This window comes from Hemitrygon akajei, chromosome 7, assembly GCF_048418815.1.
Source record: "Hemitrygon akajei chromosome 7, sHemAka1.3, whole genome shotgun sequence".
Taxonomy (NCBI): domain Eukaryota; kingdom Metazoa; phylum Chordata; class Chondrichthyes; order Myliobatiformes; family Dasyatidae; genus Hemitrygon; species Hemitrygon akajei.
This window is the reverse complement of record NC_133130.1, coordinates 179,971,244-179,989,984: the sequence shown is the minus strand read 5'-3', so window position 1 is coordinate 179,989,984 and position 18,741 is coordinate 179,971,244. Positions and strand designations below refer to the sequence as shown.

General features: G+C 42.1%; 1 protein-coding gene across 5 annotated transcripts in view; it reads right to left on the bottom strand.

Annotated features, from left to right (window-relative positions):
• Positions 1-1,816: 1,816 nt before the first annotated feature.
• Positions 1,817-18,741, bottom strand: part of LOC140731238 (SH2 domain-containing protein 3C-like) — a 203,935-nt gene continuing 187,010 nt past the window's right edge. For all 5 annotated transcript variants that reach the window (XM_073052766.1, XM_073052767.1, XM_073052768.1 and 2 more), the window contains 4 exons: positions 13,686-13,857; positions 8,749-8,860; positions 7,695-7,901; positions 1,817-4,414 (listed from right to left, as the gene is read on the bottom strand). In XM_073052766.1, coding sequence (XP_072908867.1) covers positions 4,239-4,414; positions 7,695-7,901; positions 8,749-8,860; positions 13,686-13,857 — 667 coding nt within the window. In that variant the 3' untranslated portion in view covers positions 1,817-4,238. The remainder of the gene's footprint in view (positions 4,415-7,694; positions 7,902-8,748; positions 8,861-13,685; positions 13,858-18,741) is intronic.

Here is an 18,741-nt window from a genome sequence, read left to right as displayed (position 1 = left end):
CTGCACTAATATCTACCACTATGATCAACACTGAAAGATAAATTTAAAAGTGGCTGCAGACAGCCAGTGTAATGAAGCACGCCCTCCCCCACCATCAAACTCAAATATTGTCAACAGATCAAGGTTACACCCACAAAATGTTGGAGGATTTTGTGTGAGTTGCTTTGGATTTCCAGCATCAGCAGATGTTAGGACATAGGAGCAGAATTAGGCCATTCAGCCCATCATCTGCTCTGCCATTCCATCGTGGCTGATCCCAGATCCCACTCAACCCCACACACCTGCCTTCTCGCCATAATATTGATGCCCTGACCGATCAGGAAATGATCAAATTCTGCCTTAAAAACACGCATGGACTTGGCCTCCACCTCAGTCTGTGGCAGAGCATTCCACAGATTTACTACTCTCTGGCTAAAAAAAAAATCCTCCTTATCTCTGTTCTAAAAGGTCTCCCCTCAATTTTGAGGCTGTGCCCTCTAGTCCTGGATACCCCCACCATAGCAAACATCCCCTCCACATTTGGTAGGTTTCAATGAGATCCCCCTGCATTTTTCTAAATTTCAGTGAGTACAGGCCCAAAGCTGCCAAATGCTCTTCGTATGTTAACCCCTTCATTCTCGGAATCATTCTCGTGACCCTCTCCAATGACAACACATTCTTTCTGACATATGAGGCCCAAAACTGTTGACAATACTCCAAGTGCAGCCTGACTACTGTCTTATAAAGAAGGGCTCAGCATTATCTCTTTGCTTTTCCCCTTGAAATAAATGCCAACATTGCATTTGCTTTCCTGACCACAGACTCAACCTGTAAATTAACCTTCTGGGAGCCTTGCACGTTCTTGTGTTTGCAAACAGATAAAGGTTAATAGCTTGAGTCAAAGAGATACACTGGAATTTCTTAAAGAGATCAGCCTGTAAAATAATGCTCTTATCAGAAGATGCCGAGATGTATTGTCGCTTCTGCAGGACAGTTTCCACTACAATGCTTCTGAAAACTGAAACAGTAATTAAAGGAAACAGCATTATGAAGGACCCCATGCACCCCTTATATGATCTCTTCTCCCTCCTGCCATCTGGGAAAAGACTCCGAAGCATTCGGGCTCTTATGACCAGACTATATAACAGTTTCTTCCCCCAAGCTATCAGACTCCTCAATACCCAAAGCCTGGACTGACACCTTGCCCTACTGTCCTGTTTATAATTTATTGTAATGCCGGTACTGTTTTTGTGCATTTTATGCAGTCCAGTGTAGGTCTGTAGTCTAGTGTAGCTTTCTCTGTGTTTTTTTTATTGCGTAGTTCAGTCTAGTTTTTTGTACTGTGTCATGTAAACCATGATCCTGAAAAACGTTGTCTCGTTTTTACTATGCACTGTACCAGCAGTTATGGTCAAAATGACAATAAAAGTTGACTTGACTTGACTTGACTAAACATGGCAATGACATTATTTAATGAATTGCCACATGATCATAAATGGTATAGAGCAGGGGTTCTGAACCAGAGGTCCACAGACCCCTCGGTTAATGGTAAAGCTCCATGGCATAGAAAAGATTGGGAAGAGTACATGTATATATGGTACCTGTACTCTTACCACTGTCAGTGTTCATTACTGATTCCATTTCCCACTGAGAGTAGCGACTCATTCTTGGATATAGTTTTCAAAGTGCATCAATTGATCAGTTTAAATTTGTCAGTTATTCCCAAGATAATCAATGCTCCAAGATTACATAATTTAGCACAGTTGTGGAGTTAAACTGGATGGAAATCTTCAACCTAAGTATTAATTATTTACAAATAAACTCCAGAAACTATTGCTTTCTCCTCATTTTTTTCAGTTTATTAGCATTTTATCAACTTTTAATTAACTTGCACATTTAAAAAATCATTTTAATTGCACAAATGAAGTCAGAAATGACACACAATCACTTTTCTCCTTCATACATATCTTAATAGAAATGAATACATTCATAAACAACCAGGATTATATTCTTTAACCAAGAGGACATTTTTATGCAAGAACATAGAATTATATACATCTGTTTATTTACACTGTGCCATAGTTGCAAAGCAGAACACTGAAGAGTTTTGTGGTTGAACACAAATGAAATTATGTGACTTGAAGAGCACGCCAGGACCCAGTACTCACACAAGGTACTCTCCTTTCCTGGCTAATACAGGATTGGTATTGAAAACATATTCATTACTGGTGCGATGTAGCTAAATGTTTGGACCTGTGCATCTGAAATCTTGTGTGTTAAACCACTTAACGTGGCGTGTGCTGGATGGAACATCTGTTTTCTTGTAAGCGATTGGAGAGTGTAGTTTTGGCAACATCTGTCCATCTGAAATACAATAATGCTGCCTCCTTAAAAGTCCACTCTGAAGAAACACTCTGGGAATAACAGTAAACATTAGCACTGTGGTGAAGGCAGGTACTTGGGTTCTATGCAAAGTTCATCGGCTTTAGTAGTAGATATACTGTCTTTCTGTACTTGTATTTACCAACATGGTCAATACATTCAAGTACATCAGTAATGACATATTTTGAACTCAATTTCTGTATTCCTTTAATACACTAAATAAGCTACAGAAGACCAAGTCTATTCCTGATTGTCACATTTTTCCACTTCTTCAGTTTGATATGCAGGAGAGCTACAGGACTGAAGGTGAGATTAGTTTTCTGATGCAAGGTTACTTGGAGCACATTTACTCTTTTTTTTTGTAAAAGAGCACTGTGCACCATCACTCTCCACTCCCTCCCTGCCTGGCCACCTTTCTTCTTTCTCATCTTTTGAGGACGCTCGTGTGTCTATTTCCTTGCGCTTCACTTTCTTCAAAGTAGCTTAATTCAAATGAGTCCAGTTATAAAGGAATAGATACCATGCCAGCTGCATCCAATGTTTCATCTGTGAGGAAGGTCGCTCAATAATGATCGGAAACACAACATTTTGCTTCTTAACTACTCAGGGAATGGGTAGAAGCTGTGTGGATTTGTATCATCTGTTGATCAGCCTTGCTTTTCCCTGTGCATACAGTTCTCTCTAGATGAGATGCCCTGCCTCACTCTTCACCAAAGATGGCTTGGTACACACACAGGATGTTTTTGAAACCACTCTTGAGCTTATCCAGCCAGGTAACACGTTGATCAGTCTGGGACTTCCCTTCCCACCGATACAGCAAAGATGATATTTTCACATTGGGTATTTAATGCTAATGTGCAATTTTACTCCCAAATTATCTTCGAGTATGAGAATAAAATTCTACTGTACAGTAACTTCACAGTGAGACAGTCAGACTTGTCATTTTATGGGTTACAAACCAAACAACACCAGGTTCATCTTTAGTTCCGCTCTGTAAGAGTTTTGTCCCAAACTTCTTTCAATGTGACTTGGTTGATTTTTGAGACTTTTCCTTAGACCTCCAAGACAGAGCAGTAGATAAGTCTGACTTCTGCAGCGGAATGCGATTGCTTATACAGGTATCATTTTTCCACACTGAAGGTGCTAGATAAATGCACGTTGTTGCAATATTTTTGGTGAGATTTTTTTTGAAAAGTGCAAATCCTCTCAGGTTTGGTCATCTTTTGAAAGGTTTATAAAATGTCTCCACTAGTTCTTAAGTTTTTATTTTAAAAGGTGCTGGTACCTGCTGGAATGTAGTTTCCGACTCCAGAAGCTTGTCCACAGTAAGGTTGTTCAGTACAAGTTTGAGAGTCAGCCTCAATAAACCAGTAGCATTTTTGGTTTAATCCAAGCTTAACTGCAGGTCCACTTTCCAGCATGACTCTCTAGATAACAACTACAGCCGATTTTTCTCTCCACTTCTCCAGTCTAAGATAAATTCCCTGATGCCATATGTAGCACCACACTGCTCATCCGAATGAGACGAGATTGTCTGCACGTACTTTTACTGTAGACTATTCTCATCTGTACAGCTCGGCAATAAATGGGTTAGAGTTTTATTAAAACTCTCTTTCAGTTCAGGGATCATTATGGTTTCTTGATCAAAAATAGTTGACATTTGAAACCCATCCCTCTGCACCCATTCTTCCAATCTCTGTATGATTTTGTGCATACACCTGCTTGTGAATTACCAATGACTATTACAATAGTGCTTTGTCATTAAACAGAAGGGATTTTGAAAAAAAATTAAATTAAAAGAAAAAAACTCAATACTTGGAAATTCCTGTTACCAATCCCTTTAACCAAACTTGTAAGTTAATTATATCCCCTTCAAGTTACAATTCACTGTGATGAACTGGAGGCTCCAGCTTATTTGACAGTGCACATAGGACCTTGTCAAACTTTTCATATCGCTCAGCTTGGTGGCCCCCTGCTCCTCGGCTCCCCCACAGCAACCGCATTTGGAATTCTGTCTTGAAGACTTCAAGGACTTGTTCATTTTCCTGAAAACCTGCGGGTTGAAAAGGGAAATAGTGTCACACCACACTGTGAACTTGCTTTGAAACCAAAATTCAGAGTTAAGATTGAATGAACATCTTCTTTTCCCCCATCTCTAGAAACATAGAAAACCTACAGCACAATACAAGCCCTTTGGCCCACAAACCTGTACTGAACGTGTCTTTACCTTAGAAATTACCTAGGGTTACCCTTAGCCCTCGGTTTTTCTGAGCTCCATGTACCTGTCCAGGAGTCTCTTAAAAGACCCTATCATATCTGCCTCCACCACCATCACTGGCAGCCCATTCCACGCACTCACCACTCTCTGCGTAAAAAACTTACCCCTGACATCTCCTCTGTACCTCCTTCCAAGCACGTTAAAACTGTGCCCTCTTGTGTTGCCCTTTCAGCCCTGAGAAAAAGCCTCTGACTATCCACACGATCAATGTCTCTCATCATCTTATACACCTCTGTCAGGTCACCTCTCAACCTCCATCGCTCCAAGGAGAAAAGGCCAAGTTCACTCAACCTATTCTCATAAGGCATGCTCCCCAATCCAGGCAACATCCTTGTAAATCTCCTCTGCATCCTTTCTATGGTTTCCACATCCTTCCTATAGTGAGGTGACCAGAACTGAGTACAGTACTCCAAGTGGGGTCTGACCAGGGTCCTATATAGCTGCAACATTACCTCTCGGCTCCTAAACTCAACCCCACAGTTAATGAAGGCCAATGCACCACATGTGTATCTTTATTCTAGAGATGTTCCCATTTCTTTGTTACTTTATACCTGTCAACCTAGCTGTTATTGATTATCAAAGAATTTTTTTAACAGACTGTTATGTGATCTGGAATACCATTTTGAAAGGATTATGAAAGCAAATTCATTAACTTTTGAAAACAGAATTAGGTAAATACTGGAAGTTGGGAAATTACAGGATTGCAGCAAACATTTGGGAAAGTTTCCTGAACAGCTGGCACAGGATTGACTGAGATGTAGTGTGGTGCTTTCCTACATTGTCCCAATCACTTCACTTTGTTTCTATGTCCACAGAGACCATCCTACTTCGCCCACAAGGTATTTCTACCTCTGACATCAGACATCCTTGGAGCCTCTCTGAGTAAGATTGAGGAAAAAGGGGTCCAGTGCTTTCTTGGCATATATAATGAATAAACTCTTCTCGGGCTTCTAGCCGGGTAGAGGTATCAATTATAACTGACGTTTCGATGATGAACTCTGCCATCTTCTTCAGGAATGATGCCTGGGCATGACTAGTCTGTGGTATTTAAGATGGAGAAACACACGCATACACAAAGTGCTGGAGGAGCTCAGCAGGTCAGATAGCACCAGTGGAGAAGGATATACAGTCGGCATTTCGGCCCTTCATTAGGACTGGAGAAGAAGCTAGACTAAGAAGGTGTGGGGGGGGGGGGGTGGAGGGAGGGGAAGGAGTACAAGTTGGCAGGTGTTGGGTGAAACGTCCCAGAATTTTCCGGATGCCACTCAGCTTCCTGAGTGTTGTCAGAGTGCCGCTCGATCGGGTAAGTGTGTTCCACCATGCTCTGAATGTGCTCTGTACATGGCGTACAGGCATTGTCTTGTCAGATGATGAGTCACTTTCCACAGGATAACCAGCCTTTGTAGCTTTGTAATGTAGTTTTTGAAGCTATATTATTGAAATGGTAAGTGCAGTCAAGTTTCCAGTTCTTGGTGGCCCCAGCTGCATTGAAGATGGAGATCTCAAAGTGGTAATGACATTGAATGTCTACATGATTATACTGTCTCTTATTGGAAATTGACATTTAACGGCATTTTGTAACACCAGCGGTAATTGCCTCTCAGCAGCTCACGGAAGAATGTTGGATTGGTCTTGCAGAATGCAAGTAAGACTGTTTCCTTCAATGAAGAGTTGCAGATGGACTGGAACTTTATACAGGCATCAGTAAATGCCCCCATATTCCTCCCATCCTCCTGCCCCCTCTGACTTCAGGGTGCAATGAAGGTCATTTGCGAAGCCGGTGAAGATGACATGGCCAAGGACACTGCCCGGAGGCTGGGATGGGGATCGATCTCCAACAACGACGTCCAGCTTCCTCTGCTGAACTAAGTGCATTCCCTATGCTCTGGATAGATAGCTCACATAAATAGTGATGCTTATCACTAGTACTAAACCCATCAGCCTGGACTATGTCCACACCCAGAAGAGAAAGAAGGTATTGATACCAACAACAGAATAGTAAAAAGTAAGCATAATTCCTTATTTGTAAATTCCCCTTCAGCTCCAATTTTTTTTCCAAATCCAGACAAGCAAATTACTCTTGGCTTCACGCCAATGATGTTTTGTAACCATCTAAATGGCTTGTGCAGGATAAACTTTCGATAGGGATTTCCTTCCTTTTACATGACAAAATAACTACCATCTGTTTTCCTCCCATACTGGACCAATGCACAGAAACAGTCAGGGATATTCATGAGCTGGTAGTCATGTCATATTATGCCATTGTCCAGTTCCTTTTTTTCCTTCAAATGTGTTTTGAACTAAATGGGTCAATGAGGTCTCAGTTTGTGTCTCTGGCATATGGCTTATGAGCTGACCTCCAGCAGACTGACGATGGTTGTACTTCACTGGCTTTGGTAATCCCGAGTTAAAACAGTTTAAAAGGGAATTTGACCTGGGTGCCTGTTAGTGACCGAAGCTGGAAAAGGACTAGACTAGCTGAGGGTGGTGGGGTGGAGATACGTCTCTACCAAAGGTGGTGTAAGGTGCTCCTTCCCTCCACTAGCCTGCACGTCATTCTTGTGCAAGCCCCCCGATCTGGGTCACATGATGCAGCTGGTGAATGTTTGTATGAGCAGCCGGTGCATATCACAAGTCCTGGTTGTGTGACCACTGATGCCAGGCAGACAATTTCTAAAGAGCATTGATAATGGTTGGGGACATTTCCCAGATGAAGACAATGGCAAACCACTTCTGTAGAAAAATTTCCCAAGAAAAATCATGGTCAACAGATGGAAGACCATGATCGTCGACATCATACAACTCAGCACATAATGATGATGATGAGACTAGCTCATGGTAATGCAGTGATCAAACAGCTAGCAGTCACTGTCAAAGTTCAAGTATAAAAACTGGATTTTCTACCTGGGTGGGAGTGTGGCCTGAACCTATGAAATGTGTCTCCGGGCTTCAGACCAAGGAGGAGACCTTTGGGAGGTGAGAAATCATTCAACAATGTCAAATTCAACTATTCACTGGTAAAACGAGTGGGGGGGGGGGGTTTCTCTGTACTTGCCTTGTAGTTTCATTTCTGCATTGGTTTTATACAGTCCCCCATGATGTGCAATTGTTCTTGCAGCCTCCAGGTGTGACATAACCACCTCCACACCACTATCGCTGACCTCCCAGGACTCAATGTTGTCGGTAGTTGCCAAGTTACGTTCAAGCAAAGTGATGAGAGGAACCACATGAGGAAAGGTTGTGTTGGTCAGTGGCGATGCTTCTGCAAGATACAAAACATTTTTGGAAAAAAAGTCAGAATTGCTGAATGAAAAAGGCTATCAACCTTGCTCTTTCCACAGATTATCTACCCACTTGAGATCGCTACTTCAGATCGCTACTTCAGATCTCCACTTCAGATCTCTACTTCAGATCTCTACTTCAGATCTCTACTTCAGATCTCTACTTCAGATCGCTACTTCAGATCTCTACTTCAGATCTCTACTTTAGATCTCTACTTTAGATCTCTACTTCAGATCGCTACTTCAGATCTCTACTTCAGATCGCTACTTCAGATCGCTACTTCATCTGCTGAATCATTTGAGGGTTAATTCTTGGTAAGTACTCTCTGACTCCCAAAAGCAATGAAGAAAGATTCCAAATTATTGGTCTATTTTTATTTTAGCCTTTTGACCCTGCAAACTTCTTTTATCAACAACCCCCTCCCCCCACGCCTGACTTATTTCTTGTTATCTCACAAGCACTGTGGAATACTTCATCTTAGTACTCGGTTCCTATTCCTATATCACCAAGAACTTATTTTTCAAGAAGTTGACTGCAGAGATTGTTTATGAAGGTATTTATTTCATAAACCTTCATGTGGTAGCCTCTTTTTCATATTAAGAGACATTCCTCCTAATTTATTAATATTAGATATTTTATTCAAATCTATGAACTTCTTCCCAATCTCACCTGAGCATCAAGGAGGCATTAGACATTTATCCCAGAAGGGTTCAATGTGCCACCAGAAATAGAGTTTGGAGGTGTGTTGTCTCACCTCATCTTTTCCTCTTTCCTAGTATAGGAAAACAATAATATATCTGTATGTAGGCTGAAACAGTGTGCGTTACCTTTTCCTTCATTCATGTTTCTCATGAAGGGTTTCAGCTTCTTCTCATAGAGAATCGCTCCCTCCGTGTGTCGTTGACGAAGAGTTATCCATGTCTGCTCGAGCCTTGAAATCTACAATGAAAACCTGGGGTGAATGAACGTTGTAACTAGGAGAGGTACAGATTTAACATGAAATGCACTATCTCAGGGTAAAACTGTAGTATTCACCTGTACAACTGCTTTGTTGTGTCACAAAAGGGAATTTGATACAGGTTACTTAGTTTTGTTATTTGCCATGATTGAATTCTCTATTGAAGTAAATGGGTGGAAGATATGTGGTGCAATAGATACATTGGTGTAACTTTAAAAAGATATTTGATTATTTAAATAGCGCATAATATTTAAGTAGCACATTACAGACTAATTCACAAAGTAGAAGCACTTGGTTTTTGAATTGGTAGTGCCTTAAATACATTATTGGCAAATAGTTAGCAGCAAAGGGTAGCACTGAACAGATATTTTTCTGACTGCAGGGAAGTATGCAGTAGGGTCCCTTGGGGGTTACATTACAATTACTGTACAACTTGAAGTTGGGTTTAATATGTTTAATGTTGAAGTTTAGGGTAATAAAAATCTTGTTAAGATAGTAGACAGATTAGCAGCAGAATTCAAGAGGACAAAGACTGAAGATGTGGGCAGACCACTGTTTCGTCTAAGCCGTGCAGGTGTGCGGCCATGCAGTGTCTGAAATGCTCCTGCATGCATAACCTTTGTAGCTGCACAGCTGGAACTTTCTTTTATATAATGTTAATATAATTTTGAAATATATGTTAATATAATTGTGGAAATACCCTGTAATTAATTGTATTAATGAATATAATCCATAAATTTTCTAAATAATAAATGTACCACAACCATTACTTTGAAACATTTTAGAGCTTCAACATATTTACATTGGCAGTGTTTCAACTTACAACACTGTTACAAATTGTAACAATTAACACAGAAGGGAAGTTGGTAGCTCATTGTTAATAAACCAATGGCCCGCTGAACACCCACTCTGCTTGGTCAAAACATTTTATTTTTGCCGTTGTGCTTGTCAGTTGGTTTGACTGACTGACACTTACTTGTGTTGTGAATTGTGGTTTGTGTTTATTTGATTTTCATATTACAAAAGAGACAACATTTAAAGTGCCCTGCAGTTTCAGGTCATGTAAAAATGTCCTGTTGAAAGCAATGGTTGGTCCACGCAGCTGTAAAAAAAAATTAGAGGGAACATTGGGGCAGACATGACAGATTCAATTGGGCTAAGTTTGAAGTGAGAATCTTAGAGAAAAAAAAGACATGGAAAGGAAATAAAAACCAAATACTACTCTTTTGAAGAGTTGGTACAGTGAAAGAGTGGAGGATTCCGGGATGACATTTTGCACATTGTGAAGGTGTCAGGAAATGTTGTTGTGACAATTAATAAAAAGTCAGAATATAAAAATAAAAGTAAGGAAGCCACACTTGAACTTTTCAGATCACTGACAGATTCAGATGGAGCAATGCTTACACTCTTGCGCACATTACGAAAGGAAAGATGTTGTAATACTGGAAGGGGAGCAGAGGGGTTTATCAAGTTAATACCAGTAATGAGGGACTATCTAGGTGAAGACTGGGAAAGTTGGGATTATTTGAGAGTTTGTAAATATATTAATTAAACAATTAGAAGCAAGATGCAAACAACTGGAAAATTGGCCATTTGGTTAACAGTGAGGGAGAGAGCTCTGATTGGCAGGAAAGTAGCAAATGGAACTTAATCCAGATAAATATTGGGGAGGGCAGAAAAGTGCTAAAAGGAAAATATACAGTAAATGGGAGGATTCTGAATGGTGTGTAGGGATAAGAAAACCTTAGTTTACATGTCCACAAATCCTCAGAGTCAGAAGGACAAATCAGTGAGCAGGCTGAAAGAGTTCATTGGAGCTATCCTTTATTAGCAGAGTTACAGATTGTGAATGCAAGGATGTTATTCTGGAACAACAGTTTGAGTACTCTGTTTAGTTCTAGTTACCATATTACCTTGAAGGTGGAGTGGATGCAATGGAGATCAATGAGAACATTGTTAGGGCCAGAAAAATTTAGCTATGAGGGAGATATTGGATCAGCTAACGTTCTTTGGAATGGAAGATGCAAAGGAAGATGCAGGATGTATAAAGGACCTGGAATGGGGTAAATAGAAAAGACCAGAGATGTTAAAATATGAATGTAAAGATTTAAAGGAATTGGTAGAAAATAACAGGGGAGATGAGCAAGAGATTTTCACCAAAGATGTCTACAAATTTCTATAGATGTATTGTAGCGAGCATTATGATTAGTTGCATCACAGCCTATATGGAGATTCTAATGCACAGGATGGTGAGAGGCTGCTGAGGGTTGCAGATACAGATAGCTTCATCACAGGCATAACCCTACCCACCACTGAGGATATCTTCAAGAGGTTGTACCTCAAGATGGTTGCGTCCATCATTAAGGACCCTCACCATCAGGGACATGCCCTTTCTCATTGCTACCATCAGGAGCCTCAAGGTGCACACTCAATGATTCAGATACAGCTCTTCCCCTCCACCATCAGATTTCTGAATGGACCATGAATACCTCATTATTCCTTCCCTTTCACATCATCTGTTTATTCATTTATAGTAATTTTATGTCTTTGCTCTGCACTGTTACTGCAGAACAAATTACACATCATGTAAGACAGCGATAACAAACCTGGTTCTGATCCCAAAGATTTCAGATGTCTAGAATTCACAAACTAAAAATATGGTAAATGCAGAAAGTGTTTTAAAGTGTTCTTGGATGCTTATTTGGGAAAATTGTGACCTGCAAGGCTTTTGTCCTCTGGCTAGGACATGGGATTAGGATATGTGTCCTCTTGTCCAGACAGAATGCTGGGTCAATGGGTCTATTCCTGTTTCAAAGATTTTCTCTGATTCTTCTTAAAAGTAGTGAAGTTTAAGGGAGAACTTTACAGACATATTCTTAATTATGCAGGATCGTCTTGTGTAAAGGAGGCTGGAAGTGGTATAACATTTCCATTGTAACTTTAAAGAGGCAGTTAGATAAGTGTTTGAAGAACATAAGGTGGGCGTAGCCCTTCTACTCCAAGCTTCAGTAATTCTAAAGGATATTGATTCTGTAGACTTTACAGAATAATGGAACAAATTGTGAAATTTAATCCCGAGTGCACCAGAGAAAATCCCCAGAATGTTGTTCACTGCAAATGTTGTTTCTTCACCTCTGTTTATCAATTGTCCTATTATAGTCAATAATTAATTAATTGTCAATTGTCCTAAAACACTCAAACTTCTACAGATGTACTGTGGAGAGCATTCTGACTGGCTGCAGCACCAGCTGGTATGGTCGTGAGGGAGCTACCAGGATTGAAGTAAGCTGCAGAGCATTGTAAGATCACTCAGCTCCATCATGGGTACTAGCCTCCATAGATTCTAAGACATCCTCAAGCAGCGGTGCCTCAGAATGGAGGTGTCTTTCATTAGGGTCCCCCATCACCCAGGGCATGCCCTCTTCTCATTGTTATCAGCAGGAAGGAAGCACAGATGCCTGAAGACACACGCTAGGTGATTCAGGAACAGCTTCTTCCTCTCTGCTATCTGATTTCTAAATGGACATTGGACCCATGAACACCACCTCACTACTTTTTTAAAAATTCTGTTTTTGCACTACTTATTTTAATTCAACTAGCTAATATACATATATAAATATATATTTACTGTAATTCAGTCTTTTTTTCTTTATTTATCAGGTATTGCATTGCACTGCTGCTACAAAGTTAATAAATTTCTCAACATATGCCGGTGACATTAAACCTGATTCTGATTCTGATATAATAAACGACCAGAGTACAGGAGGCTGAGAAGTTCAGTAAGAAGGTCCGGAAACAAAGCTCTCTTTCACCTGGAGCAATTTAAGCAATGCCTATTGCGAATCACTTTTTAACCACGAGGAATGAAGCAAAGAAGTACTGGGTTTGAATCCATACAGGCAAATTCCCTAATCATTGCCATCAAACAAGATATGGTGATGCAACAGAACAAAACTATTTTCCAACAAGAATAAAACCATAGGCATGGCCTATCAATGATAAAAAAATGCAATGTTTCCGGATTAACTGCCATCTCAATAGTAATCAGAAAAGTAGCAGAACACATTTACTGGATATACCTCTCTCATATTTCTAGCTAATTGAGTTTTAATCAATATAGTATCAACAGTGATGGATGAATGTACTTAATGGGATGACAACTGTAGTCTGCTAAAGCACTACTACTGATGTTTTTACCCTGTGGTTACTTTTAGAATAATGATGCTGACTATGAACAACACAATCAATTATTTATCATGGTCCCTCTGTCGTTTTGAATGTGACTTACACCCCCCTCAAAGACCAAAGAAACAACTGCTAATGGGTGTAACTGAAAGACTGAGCCACTGGAGAGTATCTAATCTAAACTCCCTGCTAACCCAGTCCTCAGCTGTTGAGTGTTTAACTATCTCCCTCGTGAGGAAGCAGTGAATATAGAGTTCTTCGTTACGTGGCAGGAGGGGAAGTCAGACTGGAGTGTTTAGGGGTGGGGTCCAGGACTAGAGAACCCACTTTAACTCAGAGGTTTGTGCCTTCTCCCTGTGACCAGGTGGGTTTCCTCCGGGTGCTCCGGTTTCCTCCCACAGTCCAAAGACAGACCAGTTGCTAGGTTTATTAGTCATTGTACATTGTCCCGTGATTAGGCTAGGGTTAAAGCAGGGGTGGCTGGACGGCACAGCTCGAAGGGCCGAAGGGCCTGTTCTGTGCTGTATCACAATAAATAAATAGACAAATAAACAAGATGACAACAATGTAGGGGAATGAGGATAAGAAACTGAGGATTACCTCCTTGCTTGTGGCACCTACCTGAGGCATCTCCAAAGCTTTCATTACAGCAGCAAATCCAAACATATTCCCCATATTGCTCTTCAGTTCAGCAGCCAACTGTATAGTTTTATGGAGTAGGGCGGCTCGCTCCTCGGAGCTGCCGGTGCAGCCTAGAATATCCACTGCCATCATGATTGACATAGTATTAAACCTACAAGAACAGGGAAAGGAGCTGGAGTTAGCACAGAAAACGCTGGGAAAACACAGCATCATTCAGACTGAAAGAAAACAGACATTTCAGATCAATGACCTTTTGTTGGAACTTCCCACTGGAGAGAAGAGCTGAACATCTTCCAGACCCTGACTGTTTTCACTGTAGCTTCAACCTCACTCTGATTAGTCCCGTAAGTAAAACTGCCCTGAGGAACTCTCTACGGACAGACACTCAGAGTTGTACCTAGTACTGACTGTCGAAATTCCCTGCAGCATTCGTGAACAACTGTTCACAGCAAGAAGTATACAGTCACAATTAGTCCATTAAACTGCCTCCAAACTTTGAATGAATGTTCACACTCCATTTTAATTCCATGGCTTCCTCATGACGAGGCTACCCTCAGGGTGGAGGAGCAACACCTTATATTCTGTCTGGGTGGCCTCCAACCTGATGGCATGAACATAGATTGCTCCTTCCAGTAAAAAAAATATTTCCCTCTATTCTCCACACTGGCCTCTTATCTCTTCTCACCTCCCCCGGGTCCCCTCTTCCTTTCCTTTCTCCTATGGTCCATTCTCCCCTCCCATCAAACTCCTCCTTCTCCAGCCCTTTATCTTTCCCACCCACCCGGCCTCACCTATCCTCCTTCCCCTCCCTTTTCTGACATCTTCCCCCTTCCTTTCCAGCCCTGAAGAAGGGTCTCGGGCCAAAATGCCGACTGTTTATTCGTTTCCGTGGTTGCTGCCTGACCTGCTGAGTTCCTCCAGCATTTAGTGTGTGTTGCTTTGGATTTTCAGCACCTGCAGATTTTCTCTTATTTCCATTACCTCAGTGCCCGTTACGCACTTTTACTGACTTACGAACTGTCCAGATTGTTGATCAGGTCTGCCATTGAATCTCACATATTATTATTTGTCGCTTTAAATGTATACAGCGCTGCTGTGCACCAACTTTACCTGCCAGCTGGATGAATATTAATTTTCAGCACCCAGCAAGACCTGTGTAGTCATGGTACCACACAGAGCAGCCGCGAATCTTTTAATAGAGTTAGCAGTCCCCGGAGTCTACAGGTTCTTCAAATTAATCTTTAAAATTGCCAGCAGGTAAAACCAGATTCAAACACTGTCTTTGAAAATCACAGATAATCATTGCCATCTAAAAAAAATCTGGAAAGATTTGAGGTAATTATTGCTGAATGAGGTGAAACCGTTTTAAGGTTATGGTATGTTTATGTACAGTGTAGGCAAACAGTAGTAGGAATGTAAACAAATTCTCTATTCCAACCAACACATATAAAATGCTGGAGGAACTCAGCAAGCCAGACAGCATCTATGGAAAAGAGTACAGTCGATGTTTCGGGCCAATACCCCTCAGCAGGATCATTTATTAATTTATTAGATTAGATTAGATCAGATTCAACTTCATTGTCAATGTGCCGAGTACAGATACAAAGCCAATGAAATGCAGTTAGCATCTAACCAGAAATGCAAAGAGTAGTGTTATTTACAAAATAACTGCAAATAACAAGTAAGTGCTACAGCACACAGATATAAAAGTACTGAGACAGTCCAATATGAGTGCAATACTGCTCAGTGCTGTCATGTGAGGTTCAGCAGGGTCACAGCCTCAGGGAAGAAGCTCTTCCTGTACCTGCTGGTGTGGGAGTGGAGGCTCCTGTAGCGCCTACCGGATGTGAGGAGAGTAAAAAGTCCATGGTTAGGGTGAGATGCATCCTTGATAATGCTTTTCACCCTGTCCAGGCAGCGTTTATGGTAGATATTCTCAATGGCGGGCAATTGGGTGCCGATAATCCACTGGGAAATTTTCACCACACGCTGGAGTGCTTTGCAGTCCGATACGGGACAATTGCCATAGCACGGTGAGATGCAGTTGGTGAGTATGCTCTCAATGGTACAGCAGTTAAAGTCCGTCAATATCTTGGGACAGAGGTGAGATTTTTGATGCTCTGTAGGAAATAAAGGTGCTGTTGCGCTTTTTTGATCAGGATGGGGGAGTTCAGGGACCAGGCGAGATCCTCGGAAATGTGGACACCTAGGAATTTATAGTGGGGTGTGTCAGGAATGGACAGGAGGAGGAGTATAGGAAACTGATACAGGACTTTGTGATATGGTGCAACTCAAACTACCTGCGTCTCAATATCACCAAGACCAAGGAGATGGTGGTGGACTTTAGGAGATCTAGGCCTCATATGGAGCCAGTGATCATTAATGGAGAATGTGTGGAGCAGGTTAAGACCTACAAGTATCTGGGAGTACAGTTAGACGAGAAGCTAGACTGGACTGCCAACACAGATGCCTTGTGCAGGAAGGCACAGAGTCGACTGTACTTCCTAAGAAGGTTGGCGTCATTCAATGTCTGTAGTGAGATGCTGAAGATGTTCTATAGGTCAGTTGTGGAGAGCGCCCTCTTCTTTGTGGTGGCGTGTTGGGGAGGAAGCATTAAGAAGAGGGACGCCTCACGTCTTAATAAGCTGGTAAGGAAGGCGGGCTCTGTCGTGGGCAAAGTACTGGAGGGTTTAACATCGGTAGCTGAGCGAAGGGTGCTGAGTAGGCTACGGTCAATTATGGATAACTCTGAACATCCTCTACATAGCACCATCCAGAGACAGAGAAGCAGTTTCAGCGACAGGTTACTATCGATGCAATGCTCCTCAGACAGGATGAAGAGGTCAATACTCCCCAATGCCATTAGGCTTTACAATTCTACCGCCAGGACTTAAGAACTTTTTAAAAGCTATTATTAATGCTTTTTGAGATAGTGATTTAGATGCATATCATATTTTTTTTTACTGAGTTAAGTATTGTATGTAATTAGTTTTGCTACAACAAGTGTATGGGACATTGGAAAAAAAGTTGAATTTCCCCATGGGGATGAATAAAGTATCTATCTATCTATTTGAAGCTTGATACATGCTCCACTACAGCTCCGTTGATGTAGATGGGGACGTGAGTGTGGCTCCTAGCATGCCTGAAGTCCACAATGATCTCCTTGGTCTTCTGGGTGTTGTCGGCACACCATGTGGCCAGGAGCTGGACCTTGTCCCTGTAGGCCATCTCATCATCCCCTCTGATCAAGCCAATCACCGTGGTGTCATCTGCGAACTTGATTATGGAGTTAGAACCATGTACAGGAATGCAGTCGTAGGTGAAAAGGGAGTACAGAAGTGGGCTCAGCACACAGCCTTGAGGCATGCCGGTGTTCTGGGTGACAGTGGAGGAGAAGAGGTTGCCTAACTTAACAGATTGGGGTCTGTTAGTCAAAAGGTCCAAAGTCCAATTGCAGAGGGATGAGCTGATACCAGGCTGGTGAAGTTTGGCGATCAGCTTGGAGAGGGTCACAGTATTGAATGCCGAACTAAAGTCAGTGAACAGCATTCTGACGTAAGAGTTGGGGCTGTCCAGGTGGGTCAGGGCAGAGTGAAGTGCCGTGGAGACAGCATCCTCTGTTGACCTGTCGGTGCGAAAGGCAAATTGATGGGAGTCCAGTGTAGTGGGCAGACAGGATTTCAGATGTGATAGAACCAGTCTCTCAAAGCACTTTGCAATGATGGGGGTGAATGCAACTGGGCGGAAGTCATTCAGGCCCGTGGCAGTGGAATGCTTCGGCACTGTCACGATGGTGGTGATCTTGAAGCTTGTGGGGACAACTGCCTGGGCCAGGGACAGATTGAAAATGTTCGTGAAGACCCCGGCCAACTGCCCTGCACAGACTCTGAGCACACGGCCAGGTATTCCATCCCGACCAGCCGCTTTTCGTACATTCACCCTGCTCAGGGTGGCACAAACATCGGAGGTGGAAAGTGAGAGAGGCAGTTCACCAGGTAGGAGGTCCACTTTGAGGATGACCTCCTTGTTCTCTCAGTCAAAGCGAGCGTAGAAGTAATTGGGCTCATCAGGGAGGGAAGAAGAGCTGGAAGGGGGCACAGTACTAGGTGGTTTGGAGTCTGTAATGACCTGTATGCCATGCCACATGCGCCAGGGGTCCGAGGAGTTGAAATGCTCCTCGATTCTCTGTTTGTATATGTGTTTAGCCTGAGGAATTCCCCTCCTCAGGTTGGCTCTGGCTGAGCTGTAAGCCCCCCGGTCTCCAGACATCTCATTTATGAGATGTGGGCGTCGCCAGCTAATCCAACATTTATTGCCCATCCTTAGTTGCCCTTGAGAAGGTGGTGATAAACTGCCTTCTTGAACCGCTGCAGTCCCTGAGGTGTAGGTACACCCACAGTGCTGATTTCCAGCATCTGCAGAAATTCTCTATTTAATGCTTTTGAATGTGAGATAGACTACAGTCAGAACACGAGGGTATACTCCTTGCTTTTCTTAAAATAGTGGGATGTGGAATCTTAAACTACAAACATCTTGGACAGCAGCTTCAGCCATACTTTGATTTCTACCCAAAATATGGTACATCAGAGTGTTCAAATCATAAACACAAGTGATTTTGCAGATGCTGGAAGTCCAGAGCAATACATACAAAATACTGGAGGAGCTCAGCATTGTTGCCCTCCATTGATTCTGCCTGATCTGCTGAGTTCCTCCAGCATTTTGTGTGTGTTACATCAGAGTGAAGCACTTGCTCAGTGTTGCTCTATGTGTGGCCACAAAGCTGCTGTCGATTCTGGACTGGAATTTGAACCACAAACCAGTGCTGCATTGATATAGCTGACTAACGTGTGGGCTGGAACGCCAGAACTAGCATTTACTTTCCTGACCTACAAAAAAATAAATTTGACCTAAAAATCAACTTATACACCACACGTTCCTGCTCCAGATTCTTATTTGGATGCCCCTTGCTGTAAAATAGCCTGTTTGCCCTCATTTTCTGTAAATCGAACCTAACAAAGCAACGCTGTAGGCCACA